A 24,582-nucleotide genomic window follows, 5' to 3' on the forward strand; every position below is an offset into this window, starting at 1 on the left:
TGCGGGGTGTGCAGGCAGGCATTCTATGCAAACATTTAGGCCATCTCATAGAAGGGGCTGGAGCATCCGAGCATCCAAGGGTTTTATACTCCTCAAGGGTCCTGGAACCACTTTCCTGTGAACACTGAGGGACGACCATACATGCTTCTCACGCACTACGAGGTGTCCATCAAATTACATAAGTATATTTTTTTTTTTTTTTTTTTTCTCTTTTTTTTTTTTTTTTTTTTTTTTTTTATCTCTTGGGCCGCTCCCGCGGCATATGGAGGTTCCCAGGCTAGGGGTCCAATCGGAGCTGTAGCCACCGGCCTACGCCAGAGCCACAGCAACGTGGGATCCGAGCCGCGTCTGCAACCTATACCACAGCTCACGGCAACGCCGGATCGTTAACCCACTGAGCAAGGGCAGGGATCGAACCCGCAACCTCATGGTTCTTCGTCGGATTCGTTAACCACTGCGCCACGACGGGAACTCCACATAAGTATATTTTTAATATGCTATCCCCCGCCTCAAATTAAGACTGTGCAACAAAGCTCTTGAGTTCAGGTCTGGCCTGGCCATCTTCTACACATTCGGTCTCTTCTGCAGTTGCCCTCTGGTCCTTAAAGAAGCATTTTTTTGGTCTTACTCCCGTCTTTATTTACTTTGGACACAACAGCTGTGTACAGCATTTCCCTGGCTGAGTAGAATGTAAAATTTTTGACCCTACCCGTTAAGGGAGTGACCGAGGAGAGCCTTTTGACGTGACGGGAACGTCTCCCCACCTGAATCGGAGGGAGCGGGCCCTGTGGAGCTCTGCGGGAGGTGTTCACGCGGCTCCATGTGTTACACACCATCACGGTCCCTCACAAGCAGATGCTTAACTCCGTCTCACATTCAGGACCACTGTGTCCACTTGCAGAGACAGTGCTTTCTTTGTTCGCACCAGAGAAGGAGCTAGTGATTATTAGCTTAGCTATTAAGTTAAATCACATTCCTGGAAAAGGAAATGTTGCAGCTTTTTTTTTTTTTTTTTTTTTTTTTAATGAGAGAATGCATTTTTGGAAATCCAGACATACAGTTACTCCTGGTAACATGGCCATTACCCCTCTTTGACAAGAGAAGTTTATGTTTTGTTGATTAAGACTGAATTTCCCAGGGCCCTGTGACCACTATCCTGTTCATATGAAATCTCAATGTTTACATTCAAATAATTTGGGTGACAAGGAATAGCCATCACCTGATATGCCTATGATGACATCTTTTGCCTTCCCAATATCCCATAGAATTTTGACTTGCGTATCGGACCTGAGAATTTGTGATTTATTGACAGTGGCTGACATGGAGTAGCCTCTCACTATTTGACATATGTGTAGCCTCTCACTATTTGACATATGTGGAATGAGGGGCAGAGGGCAGTACAGGGGGGACTTTTGAGGAGCAGACGGGGGTCCAACCTACTGGAGCGTGACTTTGGCTTCTGAAAGGTCTGGACTGGCCTCTGTCAGTTACCAGTAATGTGACTGAGTAAATTAGCCCCTTGAGCTGTCAGTGTCCTCATCTATTAATTAGGGTTATTGTGAGAATTAAATGAGATGGTATATATAAAAAGAGCTTTGAATATTAGGGCCACGTAAATGAAAGATAACATGATTCCCAGTCTGAACTTTTCCAGTCAGAACCCAACATGTAGTAGCAGCACTGGTGAACTTCTCTGTCCGTTTTCTCTGATCTGCTCCAGGCAGGAACGAGTCAAAGGAAGTTTATGCTTCTTCTCTGGATAAAACTAGTGTCAATTGAGGACTATGGAGAAAGAATAACAATAGTCCCTTGCTGCAGGTAAGGGAGAAAGGGAGTTGGAGAAGGGAGTGGTACCACGGAAATTTTAGAAGAGGAAATTCATACCCAAGTCAAAGCCGGTGGTTTTACGTCCACCCTGGTTTATTTCATCTGATGATCATTAGAATTCTTCTGGCATTATTGCTATATTTCTTTTTTTTTTCTTTTGTCTTTTTGCCTTTTCTAGGGCCGCTCCCGCTGCATATGAAGGTTCCCAGGCTAGGGGTCTAATCGGAGGTGTTTCTGCTGGCCTACGCTGGAGCCATAGCAACTCGGGATCCAAGCCGCGTCTGCGACCTACACCACAGCTCATGGCAACGCTGGGTCCTTGACCCACTGAGCAAGGCCAGGGATCGAACCCGCAACCTCATGGTTCCTAGTCGGAATGGTTAACCACTGGGCCACGATGGGAACTCCAGCATTATTACTCTACTTCTTAATCATTCGTCTTTATTATGACAACCTAGGACCAACCTCAGATTCCCCAGGTACAAGGATTTGTGTTTAGTAGCTTGGAGCTTGGGCCCGTGAATCTGTTTTTAAGTACTCAGGTGATTCAGAGGCAGGTAAATCAGGGTCCTCATTGGGAGAAACCCTTGCCTCCTCTGGGAGTCTTCTAACTGAATCTCTTTTTATTTCCTTTAGTTCATGCTTTTTGTAGATCCAGGTTATATTTGATCATGGTATACTCCCTGCTTAAAATCTTTGCATGGTTTCCTATTGGTATTAGGGTCAAGATCAAAATTTTTCTCCTGGCTAAACTCAGCTCCTGCTCCTGTCCATCAGCTTCTCTCTGTCCACCGGGACACCAGGGCTCTTCCTACTTCAGGGCGTTTGCATGCAGTTCCCTCTCTTGAAATGCTCTCTCTCACTCTTTGCCTGGCAGACACTTGCAGATGGTTCTGATCTGGTTGCTCAGTGAAACTTTTCCTGATCACCAAGACAGAATCTGACCCCCTTCCCTTAGGTTCTTTTAGCATCTGTTTATGGGGAGCAAGGATTTCCGTTGTCCTTAGATAGTTAATTGTTAAATTATCTGTTTGATATTTGTCTTCTCTGAAGTTCCCATCGTGGCTCAGTGGTTAACGAATCTGACTAGGAACCATGAGGTTGCGGGTTTGATCCCTGGCCCTGCTCAGTGGGTTAAGGATCCGGCGTTGCTGTGGCTCTGGCGTAGGTTGGGCGGCTACAGCTCTGATTCCACCCCTAGCCTGGGAACCTCCCTATGCCACGGGAGCGGCCCAAGAAATGGCAGAAAGACCCCCCACAAAAAAAAAAAAAATTTGTCTTCTCTACTTGAATGTTGGCTTCATGAGGATAGGGTCTGTGTCTGTGTTCACTGCTGTCTCTGCAGTGTCTTATCGTGCCTTGAACACAGTAAAAGCTCATTAAATATTTCTGAATAAATAAATGCATGGCAGTAGGATTTGTGGTCAAGAAGAATTGCTCTGGGACTGCCACTGAAGAAGGTTTAGTGACAGGGTAGCAAGGGAACCTCGTTATAAGGTGGAAAATACCCTCGCTTAGCATTCTAGAATGAGACATTAGAACATTTATTTGTTTCAGTAATAAAAACTTATTACAGAAGTTCCCATTGTGGCTTAGGGGTAATGAACTTGACTAGTATCCATGCGGATGCAGGTTTGATCCCCGGCCCCTCTCAGTGGATTAAAGATCTAGCATTGCTGTGAGCTGCAGAGTAGGTGACAGACATGGCTCAGATCCCGTGTTGCCGTGGCATAGGATGGCAACTGCAGCTCCGATTCCACTCCTCACCTGGGAACTTCCATGTGCCACAGATGTGGCCCTAAAAAGCAAGCAAGGAAACAAACAACCCCCCTCCCAAAAAGAAAGAAAACCCCTTAGTATAAATTCAGAGACCTCAGTGTCCTTAGTGTTCAAGGCTTAGAACCTGGCAGGGGAGAAAGGGGAGTTAAAAGTCTTCAAATGAAGACCTTACGTTATACCATGTCTTTCACGTTGCAAGTACTGGAAGCGTCTTGGTCGTGCAGCGCCTCATAAGTAAACTTCTTGCAATGCATTTATACTTACGTTATGTAGCTTGTTGATCAGCTCGTGTATTCATTTCCTCTCATACTCCCCCTTGGAGTTGGAAGAAGTCAGAACAAGAGCACATGCCCACTCTGTTTTCAAAGCAGGCATTTGGTTCAGTAGCATTTATGTCTGATAGAACAATGAGGGCAGTGAAGGAGAGACCTTTGTTGTGTGGAGTTTGCTTCAGCATCTCCATCTTGATGGAAAAGGAATTCTGGAGAATAAACCCCATGACTGCAGTAATTGTTATGATAACCAAGTATAGAATTAATTGAAACTTAAGAAAATGCTCATAGTCATTTGGAAAAATTATCTTCAGCTCTCAACTGCTCTGAAGCGATAGAATCAGTTTACTTTGTTTGTCCAAGATGTTCAGTTCCAAGGATGGAGCTTTCCATTTTTCAGTAGATCTGTGGAGTTTCTTTAGTAAGCCCTTCATTCAGATTTGTAAATAATAGGCAGTTTAATTACATTGATTTTTCACTCATTACAGCAAACATTTATTGAGCACTTGCTGTGTGTTAGACATTATTCTCTACCCCAGGGATATGGTAATGAACAAGGCAGATAAGAACTCTACTGCTGCAGGATTTATAGACAGCAAACATGCAAACAAGTCAGGGCTATAAAGCAATGAACTTAGATAATGTGATCCGGCCTGGCAGGGGAGGCTGGGCAGTGAGACACTAGAGGGAGGGTCTCGATGGTTCATCTGAGGAGATGCCACCTGATCAAAACTGAATGAGGGGGAAGGACCCACCTCAGGAAAATCTGGCCGAGCAGTATGTTAGGCAGAAGGAATCAATGCAAAAAATCACTAGGCGTGAATGAGCTTGCTTCATTTTAAGCTCTGAAAGAAGACTGGTGTGGCTGAGGCCTGTGGAGGGAGGGGATGGTTGTGGAGGGAGGGGGGGGTTGTGGAGGGAGGGGGGGGTTGTGGAGGTGAGGTCGAGGAGGTAGGCAGGAAGGGCCTCATGAGCCACGGTAGAGTCTGCATATTGTTCCAAGCGTTAGGGAAGCAAGAAGGCCCTAAGCAGGGGAGTCACACCATCTGATTTGTGTCTCTAAAAGATTGCTGTGGTTGGCCATAAGAACAATTTAAAAAGGTGTACTTTAGCAGTCCAGCTAAGAAGTGATGGCCAAGCAGTGTACATGCAAATGTGTATGTACAGACTTTTCTTGTGTATGTGTATTGACTTTTTAATTTGACTAAGTTTAGAAGCATCAGGAAAAAAGTTCCCTTAGGGAACATGGTGTCATTAGATTCATTAGATTAAAAAACTCATTTTTATCTTAAAGCCATGTTTATTTAATTAATATTCTTGAGGCACTTATTGATGTGTTTATAGACTAATTTCTGGAGCTATAAATATAACTATGACTGGTCTTCACCTTTAAATGATTTTACAGTCTTGTGGAGGATGCCTGTAAGTAAACAAATGCTTACAATGCACTGTGGAAGGGTGTGTGGCCTTTATAACTAAAACTGCTATAAATGTGCCTGCCCATGTGTTTCGGTGGGCATAATACTCATAATAGCTTTTAGGAATAGAATAGCTGAGTCATAAGACAGGCACCTTTAGCTTTGGTAGATACTCGAACTTAATTCTAACACTGGAATTTGTGCTTTAGAAAGATGATTTTAGCAAGGCTAGAGGCAAGTGGAACTCAAGTGCTTCTTCTTCTTACATGTACACAGTTAAGAAATGAGATCTCAATTAAGGTAAGAGTGCAGATGGAGGGGAAGAATAGAACAGAGAGATATTTAGGGAATGGGATAGGTTGGGTTTTGGAGGTGAGAGGGAGATAGGGTGAGAATAAAGACGGTTTGTAGGTTTATGACTTGGATCATTAACTCAGTCAGAAACTAGTGAAGGGGTGAGATTTAGGAGGAATGAGTTTATTTTTGTTCATGTTGTGTTAGAGTTTCTTATGGATTATCCAGGTAGATGTGTGGTAATTAGAAATTCAGGTGTAGAATTTAGAGGAAAAGTAAGAAGTGGAGATATTATACTGTTTGTGTAGGTGAGACTGGTGGGGGTGATGTATGTATGGGGTGGCCAGAAAGACTATATAGACTAAGAAGAAAAGAGACTTGAGATTGGAAAGGTTTCCATAGTGATGAGAAGTGAGGGATCAGGAACTAGTGATCAGCCTGCAGAATCACAGGAGAACCTTGAAAGAAATGAAGTAGCATTCTGGGTAAGGGTGACAGTGGGTCCAGCCCACTTGGATTTGAATCCTGGCTTTGGATACTTTTTAGCTGTGCACCCTGGGACAAGTCAGCCTCTCTGGGCTTCAATTTTCTGTAAAATATCTGTAAAATGGGGATAAGAAATTTATTGGCTCTATAAGGTTATTATGGGATCCATATAAAGTGCATAGAATTATTGATCAGTTGTTGTTGAGAAAGTATTGCTCATAAGCGAAAGGGGCAGAGCATTCCAGAGAGGAGTCCATAGTGCCAGTTCCACAGGGGTACCACGAGAGGTACATGCCAATGCGTTTTCATTGGCTTGATCATCAGGGAGAGTAATGAGGATAGAAGTAAACTGTGGACTAGTCTTTCCTTCCCTTCTTGTAGGAAAACCCATTGAATTTCATAGCATAACCACCTAAGATCACATTGTTTGCTTGAAAGTATCTCAGGCCATTGAGTGAGTGTTAATAATACCTTAGTTTATTAATGTAGTTATTTCATCTCAAGCAGTTCAAAGCTTATCCCACATGTTTTTTTGAATCATCCTTGCAGTATCAAGGTGAGTAAAGGCAGGTAAAGGTAATACTGCTCCCAGTTTACAAATGAAGAAACTAAGACTTAGAGAAGTCACATGACTTTGTCGAAGCTTATATTGGTTAATCAACTTCTTTATCCCTTCAGCAAATCTTACCTCTCATTGGTTTTTGCATTGTCAAGAACAATATTTCTCAAAGGGTAATCAAGAGTTCTTTTGCATTTAAAATTACTGGGAGTGGGGTTCCCATCGTGGATCAGCAGAAATGAATCCGACTAGGTACCACGAGGTTGCAGGTTCAATCCCTGGCCTCACTCACTGGGTTAAGGATCTGGCATTGCCGTGAGCTGTAGTGTAGGTCACAGATGTGGCTCGAATCTGATGTTGCTGGGCCTGTGGTGTAGGCCGGCAGCTGTAGCTCCGATTTGACCTCTGGTCTGGGAACCTCCATTTGCTGCGAGTGCAGCCCTAAAAAGCAAAAACAAAAAAAAACCCAACTCCCCCCCCAAACCACCCCCCCAAAAAACAAAAACAAAACAAAAAAATAAAATTACCAGTAGTAAAATTACTAGGAATTCTGACTACAATGCAGATCCCTTGGTTTTAGTTTAGGTCAGCTGATAAGAATCTCTGGAATATGAACTCAGGAATCAGTGATTTTATGCAGCATCTTAGGCGATTCTCTTGAAAACTGCTTAGAGTGTTCAAGGTGACGGACAAATGAATTCCAAAATGTATAATGTTTTTGGTGACATTGATACCAAAAAATCTTAAAATATTTTACATTCAGAAACTCAAACTACTATAACTAAAACTTCAGAACCTTTTCTGAACATTCTGATTTGTTGCTTTTATGACGTTGAATAGTTCCGTTGGTTAAAGGTAAAACTGATTTGCTCTATACAAATGAATGATACAGTCTGTTGGTCTGTTAGCAAAGCCCCACTGGAGGTGTCACAGAGATGCCACAGCTAAGGACTGTATATATTTATTTCAGTTTGGTCAATGGTTCCATCTTCAATTACTATTTATAGTTACATGGCATTGATTAGAAAGAGTTGCTCTTTGTATAGCCATAGCTTGTATCTCTTTGCATGCCACATCTCTATGGTATTCCTTGCGGAGCAGCTTTCAGCTCTCAGGGTTGGGTCATTTGAAGACTCTGACTCCAGGGAATGGGCTCCATAAGACAAGCCCAGGTCCAGACAAGACGGCTCATGCATCTGCATTGTCCTCCTTTGGAGGAGAGGGGGACTTATCTGTGTGAGCTGGCGTCTTGTCGGGCTGGTTCTCCGCTATTACCTCGGCTTTCAGCAGTCACATAGTAGGGACAACAAATGTTTGCTAATTAATAGATCCACTCAGGTATGTTTAGGAAATAACAAAAACAGTCAAACGAGAAAGTTAATCTAGCCCACCAGTAAGATAAGCAGAAGGCACTGTCAGATATTTGAAGATTAATAGACCTGGAAATAGAAGCAGAATCTAATTCTGTGCCCTCCTTATTGTTGAATCTCAGGGTTGCAAGAGACTTTTGTCCCCATCAGTTCTGAATTCTATCTGTACGGCCGCTGCTTATTCGTCTGGCATTTATTTAATCTGTTAAATATTCCCTAGTGTTAAGCTCTACATGTCTTTCCTTCCACGCCACCAAATGAAAAAATTCACAGTCATATTATAATCTCTACTGCTAGTTTTAAAAGAATATAGTCCTTCATTTCTTTTATAGATTCCCTTAGCCTCTCATTTGGGTTTTTTTTTTTTTGGCACAACGGAAGCTCTTAATGTTGTTTTTACTAACTGCCATCAAGAGAGGGTCATGAGCCATGGGAATGATGAGCATATCATTAAGAAGGTAAATATTTTCTTTATAACTGACACGCCTCATTTTTTACATATGGTTTTGACACGTTCAAATCTGGTGAACAAAATAGCTCCCTTTTCAAAAGTTTCTCTTTGCCCGGGGAAAGTGGATCTCCATTTTTGCCAGGCGTCAGTTCGTTCTATACTCTGCCCTCTCCTCCATTTATTTTTTTATTAAGTGTCGTCCTTTACAAACTACCACTCTGTTTGGCTATATCGCCTATTCAGTCGTATTGTCGTTTTGCTCTCATTTTCCTTTCTTTCTAAAAATAGAAGGAGATTGTCTCATGAGTAGAGAGGTGTATAAACCTGACAGATGGGAAAATTAATAATCTGGAAATCAGAGCAGACCGTGAGCGTCTCCCTCTTCCCCCACGGGATCGTACACTGTATCCTCCGATAGCTTCTCATACAACTTCCTGACATTGTTCTCTTGGCTTCTTTTGAGCCGTGAATAAAGACATTCATCTTTCTTAGACTTAATTTACACATTTAAGAAATTGTGATAATGGCGGGGAGGAGGTATTTTGTCTTCCTCCAGGAAGGTCATTAAACCCTGCAACGCTATCTTTTTATCTTTAGGTGTTGGAGATTTCAGTCGATGTCAGGAAGTAAGAGGGATAATACCAGAGAATATTTGATGTAATAAGATCTAACTTTTGATGAGGGTAATTGGCGTAGGGGAAAGTGAAAAGAGAAGGATTTTAGTGTTATGTACAATATTTTCTTTTTTCTGTAGAATCCCCGGTAGTTCTTGGAACTGTTCAAGATACCTTCAGATCTGTTTATCTAATTTTCTCTCTTTCTTACAGTAGTCCTATGAAGTATGGAGATTCTGGGCTATTGAGTTCTGATAGTCTTGGGTGTACAAATAAGGAAATTGAATACCCAATACTGTGTCAGTGTGTCACTTTACGTTTTAATGCAACATACCGCAGTGGAAAGATGGGGCCGGTTTTATATCCTGACTCTGTCACTTAGGCCAATTGGCTGGCTCACTTTGGGTAAGACCCCTCCTTAAAACTCAGTGTCCTTAAGTAAAGTGAGAATCATTCTTATACCAACGATTTATAGTAAAGACTGAACCTGTAGAGGCTCAATAAATAACTGCTAATGTCCTCTTCCTTTTTATTTGTGGCATTAGCACAGTTTTCTTAGAATTAATTTTCAGCTTATGAAGAGGCAAACCTATTTTTTAAAAAGCCAGTTGGCTTCAGTGTATCTTCCAGAGAGATGGACTCAAGAAAAATGAAATTGTCCTTCATACCTTGCCCTAGAATGGATCACCTGATGGTAGCTTCAAAGATACCTTCTTACTCTGTAGGGAGCCTGTTCTACAAACCCATGCTCTACTAGGAATATTACCTGTGCCAAACGCAGTGCTCAGGGATAAAGTGCTTACCAGAGGCTCTGTGCCCCAGAGCTTTGTGACAACTGCAAAGTTCAGTTTTACATTTGAATGTGTAACTCCACATAGGCTTTAGAGGATCTAGTTTTGGAGGGGAAAGGAGCAAGCTGGGTAGAGTCATTCCTTGAATTCTGAAATCCAGGGGAGTAATGAGTTTACTGGCATTCTGATAGTGGGACTTGATTTTTATGCCTCTATTGTAATAGGTGATGATAATAGTGGGAGCTAAATGTTTACTTAGCTTAAAACTGAACTAATCCCATAGGAAAGTGGGGAGGATAAGAGATTTCTTTTTTTGTTTGTTTGTCTTTTTCAGGCCACACCTGTGGCATAAGGAGGTTCCCAGGTTAGGGGTCTAATCGGAGCTGTTGCTGCTGGGCTACACCACAGCCACAGCCATGCCAGATCAGTGTTTGTGACCTACTCCACAGCTCACGGCAACGCCAGATCCTTAACCCACTGAGCGAGGCCAGGGATCGAACCCGCAGCCTCATCGTTCCTAGTCAGATTCGTTAACCACTGAGCCACGACGGGAACTCCAGGATAAGAGATTTCCTAATGTGGTGTGCAGAAGAAGACTCCTACTAATGACTGAGTTGGGAAACATCAGGCAGCTGCCACCCTCTGCTCCCCCAAAGATTGGTGAAGGGACCCTTTACATGTGGAACTGACTGGGGTCTTCTGATGGGCCGGGAAAGCTTCTGGGCTGTGAGGAAGCCTTTCCATTCATCGGAGGCTTCATTCACAGAGACTATTAGGTCACACAGAAGCTGCTACCCCTGCTGACCTTTTCAGAGGTTGGCTGGGCTGCACAAAAAAAAACAGAATGAATTCCAGAAAGCCAGGGTGCCTGTTAACCTGTGACCTCAGGATAGGAAGACCTTGAGCATTTGAGGTCTGAATGTGACAGAAAGGAGGGCATTGCCAATTTTGCAACTCTGTTCACTCTGGATACTAACAACCATGTGTGACGATTTGTGATGTAATTTGGCACATGCAGCACAGACTATTTTGGTGCAAACCTCCCTTCCCCCGCCGTAAGTCTAAATTCTTGAACTTCCCCGAATAGCATATGATTTCTTCATTTTGCAAAGTCGATGACCAAGACATTGAAACTTTAACTTACTGCCCTAAGTCCCATAGTAAATTGGCCTCAGAAATGGAAACAGAAGCTGGTTGAATTCATAACCTCTTAATCATCAGCATCCTGAGTGTTAAGCAGAAAGGTAGCATAGAATGAAATCATTGCATTTGAAAAACATAGTCAGCAGCCTCCCTTAAATCCACTTAATTTTTGAATCTGCCTCCTTAAAGACTTTGGAATCCATCAAGGAGGACCAGAACCCCAGCAGTTGGGGGTTGAGTCAGGGAAGATCCAGTCTTATGAACACTGGGCAGAGCAGATTCACAGCCAGGAGAATGGCCATTTTTTTGGGAATGGAAAACACAACTTCCTGCTTCCCCTCGGAGAGTTCTGAGTTCTCTAGGGGGGTGTTCTGGGAACTCCTGCTGAGACAGGATGGCGGAAGGGACTGGGATTTCTCTCTGATAAAACACTGCTCCTTGTTTGTTATTACAGCTCTCAGCATTTTCCTGAGGATGAAGGGTCCTTGTCATAGCAATCTGACCACATCCCAACATGTGGCTTCACGCAAAGTCAACTCTTGGGGATCTTGTAGTTTTTTTAAGAGCACATTCATTTATCAGGGACATGCTTCTCTACCTCATCTTCCTTTACATACCTACTTTTTTCTTAGTTCAGAGGCATAATTTTCCATCTTCTATGGGGTCAAACATCATGGGGACAACACAAGTGCCTTAACAGGAGTGGACACAGAAAGAGAAGAAGGTTCTACCAGTATGACATCTCTCTTGAATTTACCATTGCCATGATCTGAGAGAGACACCTAGGCGATGGTGTGGTGGTAAATTAGCTCTCCAGGTCCAAAAGCCCCAGTTTGTAGCCATCTCGCCAATTTCCATGATGTAAATATTTCCACCACGGGCAGGTTGGCAATACCAACCTGATGTTGTTGAACATAGAATAGAGGAATGTGTGCAGTTGGCTCCTACAAGCAGGGCAGGCTGGCTCCAACACACTGCTGGCTAGACCTGGATGTGTTTGCATGATTAGATGGAAGGTGCATGTGTTGGCATATGTGTGAGTCTGGCAGTGAAGCATTCTCCTGGGTTCTCTGCCCACAAGTGCTACCAGAGATCAGGTGAGTGTAAATTTGCCACATGTGCAGGTGCTTCTTCTGCATTGCTTGCCATCTTTATTCTTGGAACCCTTTTAATTTGGATATTCTTCCAGATGCCATCCTTGGCCCTCTACTGCCACTATTCTACACACTCTGCCTGGATGAGTGAAGCTGTTTTAATTGATGCAACTCCTACATATCTCTATCTTAGACCCCTCTTCCCAGTTTTTGGATTCTGACTGCCTATTGGACTGTCCCATTGGAAAATCCCAAAGATACTTCAACTTCTACATGTCTAAAGTAGAATTCAGTGCCTCTGCTCCACAAAAATCTGGCTTCCCTTCCTCAATTTCCTTTCATATGGGTGGCACCATTATCTTTCTAGTCGCTATCAGATGCTGTCTCTGTGTTGGGTCCCTCCTGGTTCTTCCAGGATATCTGCCTATCTCTCTGCCATTTTATTCACATTGTGTTATAGCAGTTTCTTTTATGTCTGTTTCCTCAGTCTGACTGAACACCCTGGGTGTTGGAACTCATACTATTTACATTTCTATCTGTCCTGCCTTGTGCAGTGCCTGGTGTATGGTACTGTTTCATTAGTGTGTGGCTGAATAGATAGACAAATACATGAGAGATCCATTCTGTACTCTTTATATGCGCTTAGCATAGGGTTGCCAGACTTAGCAAATGAAACTATAGGATGCCAAGTTAATTTGAAAATTCTGATAAACAACAAATAATTTTCCAGTATGAGTAGGTTCTAAATATTGCATGGGACATACTTATGTTTCCAAATTATTCACTTACTTATTATCTTTCTGAAATTAAAATTTAATTAGGCATCTTGGCAACCCTAACCTAGCAAAAAAAGTTAGTTGACACCCAAAGTGGAAGTTCACATGACGCAGAAGCTCACGCTGAGTGTGGTATCACGTGCCCTAGGGGTTTGTATAGCCTGTGATTTACGCTCTGAGTGTCCCTGTGTAAATAGCTGTCTATACTCAGATGCACTGGCCTTGCCTTTAATGCCAGGGCCGTGCCATTACATACACATGTTTTTCCTTTGCATGGGCAAGGACATTTAATCTATGCATATTTGGTGTATAGATGATCATAGCTTATCTCTGAGCCATTTCATGGCATTTCCTATACTGTGGTGGTTATAGGGCATTTGAAGAGGGAATATAAAATTACCTTCGGTGTGTGCGTGGGAAATTCCTTTTGCAGCTCAGCAGGTTAAGAGCCTGATTAGTATCCATGAGGATTTAATCCCTGACCTTGCTCAGTGGGTTAAGGATCCGGCATTGCCACAAGCTGCGGCATAGGTCACAGATGTGGCTTGGGTCTGGCATTGCTGTGGCTGTGGCGTCGGCCGGCAATGTAGATCTGATTTGACTGCTAGCCTGGGAACTTCCATATGCTGCAGGTATGGCCCTTAAAAAAGACAAAAAATACCTTTGGTGTTTGGAATGAATATAGAGATATGAATGTGTTATCCTTTTTTTAAAAAATTATTTTTAAAGTTTTATTAAAGTACAGTTGATTTACAATGTTGTGATAATTTCTGCTTTTACAACAAAGTAATTCAGTTATACATACACACACATTCATTCTTTTTCAGATTCTTTGCCCATATAGATTATCAGGGAATATTGGATAGAATTCCCTGTGCTATACAGCAGCAACATGCTATTCTTTTTTTTTTTTTTTTTTTTTTGCTTTTTAGGGCTGTACCCTCAGCATATGGAAGCTCCCAGGCTTAGGGCTGAATTGGAGCTGCAGAGCTGCCAGCCCACACCAGAGCCATAGCAACACAGGATCTAAGCCACGTCTGCGACCTACACCACAGCTCACGGCAACGCCAGATCCTTAACCCACTGAGTGAAGCCAGGGGTAGAATCTGCATCCTCATGGATGCTAATCAAGTTTATAACCCGCTGAGCCACAATTGGAACTCCTATTCTAACAGTCTGTAAAACATTGGGTCTGGGTTTTAGATTTTCTAAGGGAGTAATGACTGGAAGAGCTCATTATTTACATTTCTGCTCGGGCCAGGATGCTGGAGGACTGATGTATTGAAGATTAAGCATGGCTTGGAGAAGGGCTTCATACTGTCTCCAATCTAATGAGGTTGTTTACTTAACACTTTCCCTGTTAAAGTATCAAATGACTAAAGGATTATTTTGATTGAAGGGAATTTTTTTTCCCTTCAAATCAGAAACACTCAAGTTGTGAACAGTTTATGTTTTAGAAGGTGAAAGAGTCTATTTCTCAATGACTGGAAACAGAATTGAAATATGGCACATTTCATCTCTCACATTCTCTTTCTCCTGTCCCCCTCATGTCAAAATCGGTAATTATGGAAATTCCACGGCTGGGACAGTTGGGCAGGGTTTTAGATGTTTGCCCCCTAGGAGTCAGACATGTTCTCTTAAGAAAAGCTGAATTCTAATGGCAGAGGGATTGGCCAGAAAAACAATCATGAAGCATTTTTGTGGCCTCGGTATCATGATGTTGTCAGTAAGGCGATGGTCTCTGATTCAATCCAGATTGAGCTGTTTCCTGTTAGCGTGCTCACCCAGAGGATAGGCTCAGCCCTCTTGCTCTCTGAGTCTGGCTTATTAAACACTTGTTTGCCAAGGCTCCCCCCGCCCCACTCCCCACCTCTTCCAATTCTTCTTTTTTACTAGAGTTCAAAGGTATTGAGATATTACAAACAAAAACAGATCCTAAGGTCTCTTGAAAAGATCATGTAACTATTAAATATTTTGTTACAAAAACGAAGCTAAAATTTTAGCTTCCCCAGTCTGACCCTAAGGCATAGGATATTTTTCCTGTTTTACGTTTGTGTAGTTTTGTCCTTCAATTTCAATAACAAGCAGGTAATTAACAAAATTTTTATTCCCCCCACCAATGTATTTTGTTTGAATGCTGGTACATGAAAACTCATCATCAGAAAATCTGGTTGTCCCCTTGCTGTAGTGAATAGATATCGGGGTGCTTATTAGCCAATGTGCAGAAAATGATATTAAGCATGTGCTGTGGCACCTTAATGTGAATTGTTCATTTCTGTGAGGATGATTTTTAGGGATCAGAGCAATTCCTGTATTTCATTTTATGATGCTGGTATTAATGCTCATTCATTGCATTTAGAGGAAAAAAAATTTAAAGTACAAATATTCAAAATATTTCTTTAGCCATTCTGTTAGCTCCAACATAGTTCTTCCTAAGGTACAGATGCAAACACTGAGGAACAGAAACCGCGAAAGGCACTTACGGAGGTTAGGCAAGCCTACTGAGATCTTTCTCAGAAGAAAAGGAGGACTAAAAGGAAGCGACTGGGTTAACGAGGAACAGGATTCCATTCCCAAGGGAGAACCTTGGCTTCCCGCCAAAACTGCTTTCTGGCAGGAAAAGGGACCCACTTCATCAGGGTCTTTGACAAGCGTTTTTCTCTGTGTTTGAATTTTTGGCTACATCAATGCTTAGGAAAAAATTAGCTCTTTTAAATAGTCGTGCTTTCAGTAAGAAAAGATTTAAAGTGGAATTTGCATTGTGAGTAAAATGAGAATCATCCACTTAGGAAATTGTTCAGTAAGGGAACCTTGACATTGTCATCAGGTAAGGAAGCTCGATTTAGAACCAGCACTCGAATATCCATAGAAATTGAGAAGTCCTTTTGGTTGCTGTTGGTAGCATTTGACATTGAGGTATGTTTAATTAACTGCTTGTTAGTATTATCAGGATGATAATTATTTTGACCAGATCTTTTGAGGTGACAAAGTAGAACACACAGAATATCCTGAAATTTTGGTATTAAAAAAGAGATTGAAGGAATATAAATGCTTGAAGATAAAAACTGGCATTTTATTTTATAATGTTTTGACTTGTCTTTAAATGAACAATGGCAAATGTGAATTAAATTTTAAACACATCAGAGTGACTTACGAAGCTAACATTTTCCAAAATGGGTTCATTCTAATGTAATGCAGGAGGCTCTGAGACTCAAGGGAAGCCCATTAGGAAATGTCGTAAACCTTCTCTTGGAGTTTCATAACATGTTAGCTTATTAAAGACTTTAAGAAATTCTTCAGGAAAGAAATCGATTGGGCTTTCACTCTATAGCCCCCAAACTTGACCACAGGACCTTTGGATCTGGTGCTTTATTGCACACCCTTAGGACAACACTGTAGCAAGGAATTAGAAACATAAATCGGCTTTGAAACCACGTATCTTTTTCCTTTGTTGTTCCTTTGTTGAGTTAAAGAAGCTCCTGGGAGACAGATGGCTACTATCAGGCCTGTTCTAAAGCTATATACAGAGTATTTAAGAATAATCATTAGGCCATGATCTGAGTCAGCAGGCCTAAGAGGCCTAAAGAAACATTTGATATTTCTCCTGAAGCAGAACTCTTGCCTTAGTGAAGAAAAAGTATCTTTCAAAAATTAAAAAAAGAAATCAAGTCATCCATCACATAGGCTGGAGTCTTAATATTAATTCCTGCTGGCAGTTAACCACGATGATGTTAAGCTGGTCTAAGCCCCTTCTTCAAGGGGTTGTCTCCATTTTGGTCTCACGAAAAGCAATCTTGCCTGCTATTTTCCTTCCAGTGGTTTAATTTCAGGCAGGCCAGGTGAAGAAGCAGCAAGCATGCTACGTAGGAAGCTCCATATCATCATTTAGAGATCTGGTTCTCTCTCATTTGCTCCTTTTCTTTAATTTTCACATGTCTGATAATTTCCATTTAGGAAAATCTGATCTAAAACAATTCAGACATAGAATTCAGAGACATCACCTGGTGATGGCTTTCATCACTTAGAATGAGTATTTGCTTTAGAAAAAGATCTTCTCTGTAGGTTGGTCTCCCCTAGTGCCTAGGAAGGACAGGTTAACTTTGAAAATTGCATCACTATGTAATGTGTTAGGCACAGGTTTATTGTAGAATGTAAGGCATGCATATTTTTCTTCAGTTTAATTCTCTTTCTTCATAGTCAATTTTTTTTTTTTTAAGGGGCACACCCACAGCATATGGAAGTTCCCAGGCTAGGGGTTGAAAATTGGAGCTGCAGCTGCCAGCCTACGCCACAGCCACAGCAATGCTAGATCCAAGCTGCATTTGCAACCAGCACCACAGCTCTTGGGCAATGCCGGATCCTTAACCCACTGAGTGAAGCCAGGGATGGAACCCACATCCTCATGGATACTAGCTGGGTTCTTAACCTGCTGAGCTGCAACAGGAACTCCCATAGTCAATTTGTAAGCCTCACAGATTTTATCACTAATCAGTTCTTATGTATTGTGCTTTATGTCTTCGAGGTGAATTATGTCTACCCAGTTATTCCCAGTTTTCCTGTGATAGCTGCTTTTCCTGATTAAATGTCTTCTCTTGTACCTTGCAAATCTGTGGAAGGCAAGGGTCATGCTTTCACCTACCCTTTCCATTGCTCATCAAAAATTACCCAAGGTCTGCTTGGCACATTCACTTCTCAGCCAACTGATGATATTGAATCAGAAAGCGTATTGCCTCCCGTAGACTGAAGAACATCAGGTCATGGTCAGATTTCCCTGAATGTCTGTGGAGAACATATTCCTCCTATGGCTGATTCTTTTTTCAAGCTATCAACATGATGTCAGCCAGCTCACACAAATGTAAAAATTTAACATTCAGCTCTCCCAAGCCAGCGTGGATTGGTTCCAGCACACCCTGGTAGGGGCTGTCTTTGAGAATGAGTTTGCAAACTTAGCATGGAACAATACAAAGGCAATGATTGACAGCATTTGCTCAGCTAGATCCTGGGGTCATAGAAAACATTCTTGACAGAATATGCCAGCAACCCAGTTCTTGGTAGGGAAGCAAGTAGAAGCAGATGCAGCCCTTAGGAAGTAATACCTCTGCTTCCAGAGAAGAAGGGAACACACATACCACCTGCCGCCACACGTCTCTACCACCATCCCACCCTGCCCCACTCACAGGTGAGAGGATGGCCTTCCCTGACTGGTAGAAAAATCAAATAAGAGCAAAGGAAAACATGACGGGTTATGCTTCAACTACTTGAGTGTTTTCCGCTTTGCTTTAGGGAGTCATTCATCCTGATTGTAATCATGAATTTATCATGCAGGTTGAAGGGGACCAGCTGCCTCCGGGACATACCGTCAGTCAGTATGAGACCTGTAAGATCAGGACCATAAAAGCTGGCACCTTGGAGAAGCTCGTGGAGAACCTGCTGACAGCTTTTGGGGACAATGACTTTACCTATATCAGCATCTTCCTGTCAACATATAGAGGTTTCGCCTCCACTAAAGAAGTGCTGGAGCTGCTGCTGGACAGGTAAGGATCTGAAGGTGTGTGAGAGGGGACAGAAATGTCAGGCTGTGTGCAGAGTGGGGGCAGAAGGTTCTGGATCCCTGTGGTTGGTGTGCTGAGAGAGATGTATGAGGAAGGATGAAGCGCAAGGAATGACCTTTGGAACAAAAGGCATGACGATTATTCAGGAGTCTCTTCTCAGTCTATTTCTGGGAAAACTATCTCATAAAAATCTATCAAAGAGGTAGGAGTACATATAAATCTAGTTTCAGCTTTTTATAGATTTCACTTACTACTTGCCACTCTAAAATTTTCTCCATATTTTTATAATATAATTCCAGTAAATAATCCATTAACCAGGAATCTTACTAGGTTGTTGTAAGAATTAAATGTGCTTAGAGTTCGTTCCTGTTGTGGCTCCTGTGGTAATGAACCTGACTAGGATCCATGAAGACTTGGGTTCGATCCCTGGCCTCGTTCTGTGGGTTAAGGATCTGGCGTTGCTGTGAGCTGTGGTGTACATCACAGATGTGGCTTGGATCCCGTGTTGCCATGGCTGTGGTGTAGGCCGGCAGCTATAGCTCCCATGCGACCCCTAGCCTGGGAACCCCCATATGCTGTGGGTGTGGCCCTAAAAAAAAAAAAGAAGACTAAATGTGCTAAATGTGTCAAGTATGGAGTCAGTAGTGGGAAACAGCTAGTGAACATGAATTCTTGATCATATTGTTGGATAAGTATTAATAATCACCATGTCTTATCTGCATTATGTACATGCACATAAATAGCATCCTAACTCTCTGTTGAGTCATGTGTTAACATGGAATAACTAGAACAGTGCACATTATAATTCACACATTGATAGTTGTATTTCCCCTATTTTTGTTTTACTTATAATGAAACTTGAGTTTTTGAAAAATATTATTAAATTGACTTGATATTGGAAGGAAGAAAACTGTCAGCCAAACAGTTGTTAGAGTGCTCATCTAAATCCTTGTATTATGGGGTTTCCTGCATCAGGAAGGAAGTGAGATAGGGTGTTTTTGTTGGAGTTAGTGAATATTGATTTTTTACTAGATTTTTAAAATTTGAAAGTAATAGGTGCTTATGTTAAAAGTTCTTGTACAATAGAAGGGTATAAGAAGAAACACTAACGTGGGTCACATTGCTAAATGACATTAGGTTTTTAAAAACATGTGGAAGTAGTAGTTCCTGCTGTGGTGCAATGGGATCACAGGCATCTTGGGAGTGCTGGGACACAGGTTCGATCCCTGGCCCGGCACAGTGGGTAAAGGATCTGGCATTGCTGCAGCTGTGGCTTAGGTTGCAACTAAGGCTCACATCTGATCCCTGGCTAAGGAACTCCATATGCCGCAGGGCAGCCAAAAATGGGAAAAAAAAGAAAAGAAGAGAAAGAAGTATATATATATAGAAAGAGAGAGAGAGAGAAAAAAAAATTAAACAGACTATAATCTAATTAGGCAGAGAATACATCTTAACATTTTAAAAATAGAAATAGTCCTTGTAGAGTGAAAAGTTCCAAAAATTGAGAAAATTATGAAAATAAAAAGTAAAAAATTAAAGTAAAAATTTCTAATTCCCCAAGTCCCATTCCCGGTCCCATTCTTCCTAGATAACAATTGTAAACCATTCCTTTTGTATTATTCCCAGTTTTTCTGGGTGTATATACATGTGTATTTATATATTTTTATTTACATATGACATCATATATTTACAGTATAAGTAGAATCATAGTGCATAGTTTGTTCTACAATAATCTTGGAGATTTTTTTACTCAGTAAGATACTTAGCATATATCAAGGGCTTAGAACAGTGGCTAGCATATTGAAAGCTCAAGAAATGTTAAGTTACTGTTATTTTAAAAATCATAGATAGATTTACTATATTCTTTTTAGTGGATTTACGGTATTTATTCAATGGGTTATTCTGTGGTTGGACAGTTAAGCTCGATCTAGTTTTTTTGTTTGTTTTTAACCTTTTTTTTTTTTTTTTTTTTTGTCTTTTTGCTATTTCTTTGGGCCGCTCCCACAGCATATGGAGGTTCCCAGGCTAGGGGTCGCATCAGAGCTGTAGTCACTGGCCTATGCCAGAGCCACAGCAATGCGGGATCCGAGCCGCATCTGCAACCTACAGCACAGCTCATGGCAATGCCGGATCGTCAACTCACTGAGCAAGGGCAGGGACCGAACCCGCAACCTCATGGTTCCTAGTCGGATTCGTTAACCACTGCGCCACGACGGGAACTCCTGTTTTTAATCTTTTAAACAATCCTGCAAAGAGTGTCTTTTGAGTTTATATTTTCTAAGTACATGTTTGAGAATTCTGCAGGATAATTCCATAGAAGACTGACGGAGGAGTTCCCGTTACGGCTCAGTGGTAATGAACCTGACTAGTAACCATGAGGATGTGGGTTTGATCCCTGCCCTTGCTCAGTGGCTTAAGGATCTGGAGTTGTGTAGGCCGGCAGCTGTAGCTCCGATTTGACCCCTAGCCTGGGAACTTCCATATGTCGCGGGTGCACCTCTAAAAAGACAAAAAAAAAAAAAAAAAAAAAAAAGATTAATAGGTCAAAATATATAAATATTTTAAAATGTGGAAGATACTGCCAGACTGCCCTCCAGAAAGTTGCACCAACCACGTTCCTGTCCAGAGAGAATGGGAGTGTCTGTTCCTTTGCTTTCCCTGCACGCTTCCAGCTGTGGGAATTTTCATCTCTCCCATCAAAACCATCTCTACTGGGATCTGTCCACTGAAAAGTAGCTCATAGTTTTTCTATTTTTGTTTCTTACACTTATGAGTGAGGATTAGCATATTTAAAAGTACTTACTAGGCATTTGTGTGTTTTCTGCAAACTCTCTTTTCATATCCCTTACGGATTTTTATTTTGGACTTTTTAATTATTGATCATCTAATTATAATTTCATATTTTGACAAAATTATTTTTTTTTTTTGTTTAAATGTTGGAAATATTTTTTCCTCATTTGTCCCTTGGTTTTAAAAATCGTACGCAAATGTTTTTTTTTTGGAAGACATTAAAAATTCTTTTTATGCAGTCATGTCTATCACTCTTAAGAAAGGCCTCTAACGATCAAGTTCTCTTACAGTGGGAATAAGGTTATTGATAAGTGAGTTTTTCTCAAGATATTGTCCTCATAGGTGCATGTTGAGTAAGAGCATTTGACTCAGTTATTCACATGTTCATATTCAGGAATAGTCACAAGATGTCTATCCTTTCTTATGCATTTTTTTTTTTTTTTGGTCTTTTTGCCATTTCTTGGGCCGCTCCGGCAGCATATGGAGGTTCCCTGGCCAGGGGTCAAATCGGAGCTATAGCCACCGGCCTATGCCAGAGCCACAGCAACTCGGGATCCAAGCCATGTCTGCAACCTACACCACAGCTCATGGCAATGCCGGATCCTTAACCCACTGAGCAAGGCCAGGGATCGAACCCACAACCTCATGGTTCCTAGTCGAATTTGTTAACCACTGAGCCACGACGGGAACTCCCTTTCTTATGCATTGATCCTGTTAAGATCCGGGCTTCAGCACAGGTGGACAAGCGTAGGTACACAAGTTGTATAGTTTTTTTGCATAGCAGTACTTAAATTATTATTATTATTGTTGTTATTATTATTATTTGTCTTTTTTGCCATTTCTTGGCCCACTCCTGTGGCATATGGAGGTTCCCAGGCTAGGGGTCAAATCAGAGCTGTAGCTACTGGCCTACACCAGAGCCACAGCAACTTGGGATCTGAGCCGCGTCTGCAACCTACACCACAGCTCATGGCAATGCCAGATCCTTAACCCACTGAGCGAGGCCAGGGATCGAACCCTCAACCTCATGGTTCCTAGTTGGATTCGTTAAGCACTGAGCCATGACAGGAACTCCAGCAATACTTAAATTATTAAGCCTGGAGTATAAACCTGTGGGATTAGTGAATCATTTCTTTCACAGTTTGTTCATTTGTATAATACCTCCCACCTACAAAGAGACCTGAAGAATTATATGATTTTTCTTTTTGCTATTTCATATTTATAAAGAGGACGCAGCATTCTAACTATTGGCAGGAAATAGGTCAACACATCAAAAACTCCTACAAGTTTCCTTTGGAATGCTAACCTCTTCTTATGGGGCAATGCCATTGATAACAGGCCACAGATGTCCACAGTCAGCAAAGGAGTACACGTGAACTCCAGCCACTCATCTTAAATAGTGGACATACACACAGGAACGAGATTGTTTAGTCTGTGACTCATGTACATCCAGCTTTTACTTGATGATTTTAAACACAAAATCCTGTTTGTTTTCCTATCATAGTGGGTAGACATTTTTAGATTTTTAAAATATTACTAGATGACAGCTGTTAAAGAACAGAATCAACACGGATTCAAATTACATTTAACTTGGGTTTAAGGGATAACTTGACTTTATAATTTCGGGGATAACTGAATGAAGAGTTAAGATATATCTTGAACCTTTTAGATGGGCCAAGACTCGACCTTGAATTTAATCTCATAGTCTGTTCCTTTGTGTGATTCTGACATGAGTGGAATCCACACGTATTGAATGTCTGTAAGATACCCAGTGTTCTGCAAGAGACCATATGGATGAAGCTGAAATGTGAGACTTGTTAAGTTCTCACCATTGTGGTGAATTTACTGCAAAGCTGCTGGTACCTAACTTTCAGGGCCCCTCACTTGCAGTGCCCTCTGCATAATTTATATTCGTTATGAATATGATAAGGACCCTGCAAATTACATATGCTGGCCCTGCAGAACTGGGATCCACCCCTGAGAGCTTAATATTCTACTGAGAAAGATAATTACGTTGGGGAAAAAAGTAGACAACTACTTAAGATGAAACACTGACGTAGTCTATAGAAATTCAGAGAAATAAATCTTATTACTTTGCTTCCTCTGTAGAAATCTGGACTTGTCCATGTACAGACTTCAACATGGGTATTTCTTCCTCACCCCACTTTCTGCTCCCTCTTAGAGCTTGTGGCTGAATGTTTGATTTTAACCAAAAATGCAAATTCTCTTAAACGCTGGGTTCTTAAATGGTTGTTGGGGGTTTTAACGACTGTAATGGGGAGGTAAGCAGCTGAGTTGCATGAACTTACTACCTTTTCTAAAGGTAAGCTAGGTCTATACCGTTTTCTTATTAGTAAATTGTGGTAGATTTGTTTATGGTCTCTGGTGTTCTGATAGGACTTTTAAAAATGATTTCTCTTGGATTCTTGAGAGTAGACTGCTTATCCTTTGTAAAATTAACACCATGAAGTTATTATAGGACGTGCTGATCCTAACCAGTCAAGAATGCATTGAAGGTAGATTCATTTCCTGCCAGAGAAAAGCACATTTGAAGTCAAGCTTTGATTTTTTTATTTTTATTTTTTATTATTATTATTTTTTTTCCATTTCTTGGGCCGCTTCCGTGGCATATGGAGGTTCCCAGGCTAGGGGTCTAATCGGAGCTGTAGCTGCCAGCCTACGCCAGAGCCACAGCAACGCAGGATCCGAGCCGAGTCTGCAATCTACACCACAGCTCACGGCAACACCGGATCGTTAACCCACTGAGCAAGGGCAGGGATCGAACCCACAACCTCATGGTTCCTAGTGGGATTCGTTAACCACTGCGCCACGACGGGAACTCCAAGCTTTGATTTTTCTTAGGACTTCCAATCATGTGGCTTTTCTCATATGGAACTGTTTGCTTTCTGTGATTTGAAAACACTAAAATTTTTTTTTTTTTATCCTGCTAATGTAAACCTTTGTGACTGACCAGTGGATAGTGGTTCGAAGTTGTATATGGCTAATTCCTTGTGTCTGCTTTATCCCTTACTTGGGATGATTCTGTTTTCTGTGCTTAACCAGGAATCCTCTTTTCTGTGCTTCTCCCTGTGGCTCACAGTTAATTCTGGGGCTCACTAACTTCCTTTGAACCTAGAGAGAGTTTTGGAATTGTGGTTTAGCTGTTTGTGTTGGCGCTTTGAGGTTTTATTTGTTTTCACTTGAAACATACATTTCACTTAAAAATATATTCTCCCCACATACTATTTAAAGGTGAGGAAGTTAGATACCCCTGGAAATACCCAAGCTCAAACGTAGGGAGAAGCCTTTTTGTAGCTAGTGGTCCTCACTGGGAACCAGGAAATGTCTGTACAGATAGTTAGCTTT

General features: G+C 41.6%; 1 protein-coding gene across 7 annotated transcripts in view; it reads left to right on the forward strand.

The window, feature by feature from the left end:
- Positions 1 to 24,582, forward strand: part of RGL1 (ral guanine nucleotide dissociation stimulator like 1) — a 295,309-nt gene that overhangs the window by 182,791 nt on the left and 87,936 nt on the right. For all 7 annotated transcript variants that reach the window (XR_014816489.1, XM_003357576.6, XM_005667818.4 and 4 more), the window contains one exon: positions 18,200 to 18,408. Coding sequence is in view for 5 of the 7 variants with exons in the window: in XM_003357576.6 (XP_003357624.4) it covers positions 18,200 to 18,408 (209 nt within the window). In the remaining 2 variants the exon portion in view is untranslated. The remainder of the gene's footprint in view (positions 1 to 18,199; positions 18,409 to 24,582) is intronic.

The sequence above is a fragment of the Sus scrofa genome, chromosome 9, assembly GCF_054392235.1.
Source record: "Sus scrofa isolate SSC_HxYL_T2T_F1_AM1 chromosome 9, Sscrofa_HxYL_maternal_Yorkshire_Landrace_v2.0, whole genome shotgun sequence".
Classification (NCBI taxonomy): Eukaryota; Metazoa; Chordata; class Mammalia; order Artiodactyla; family Suidae; genus Sus; species Sus scrofa.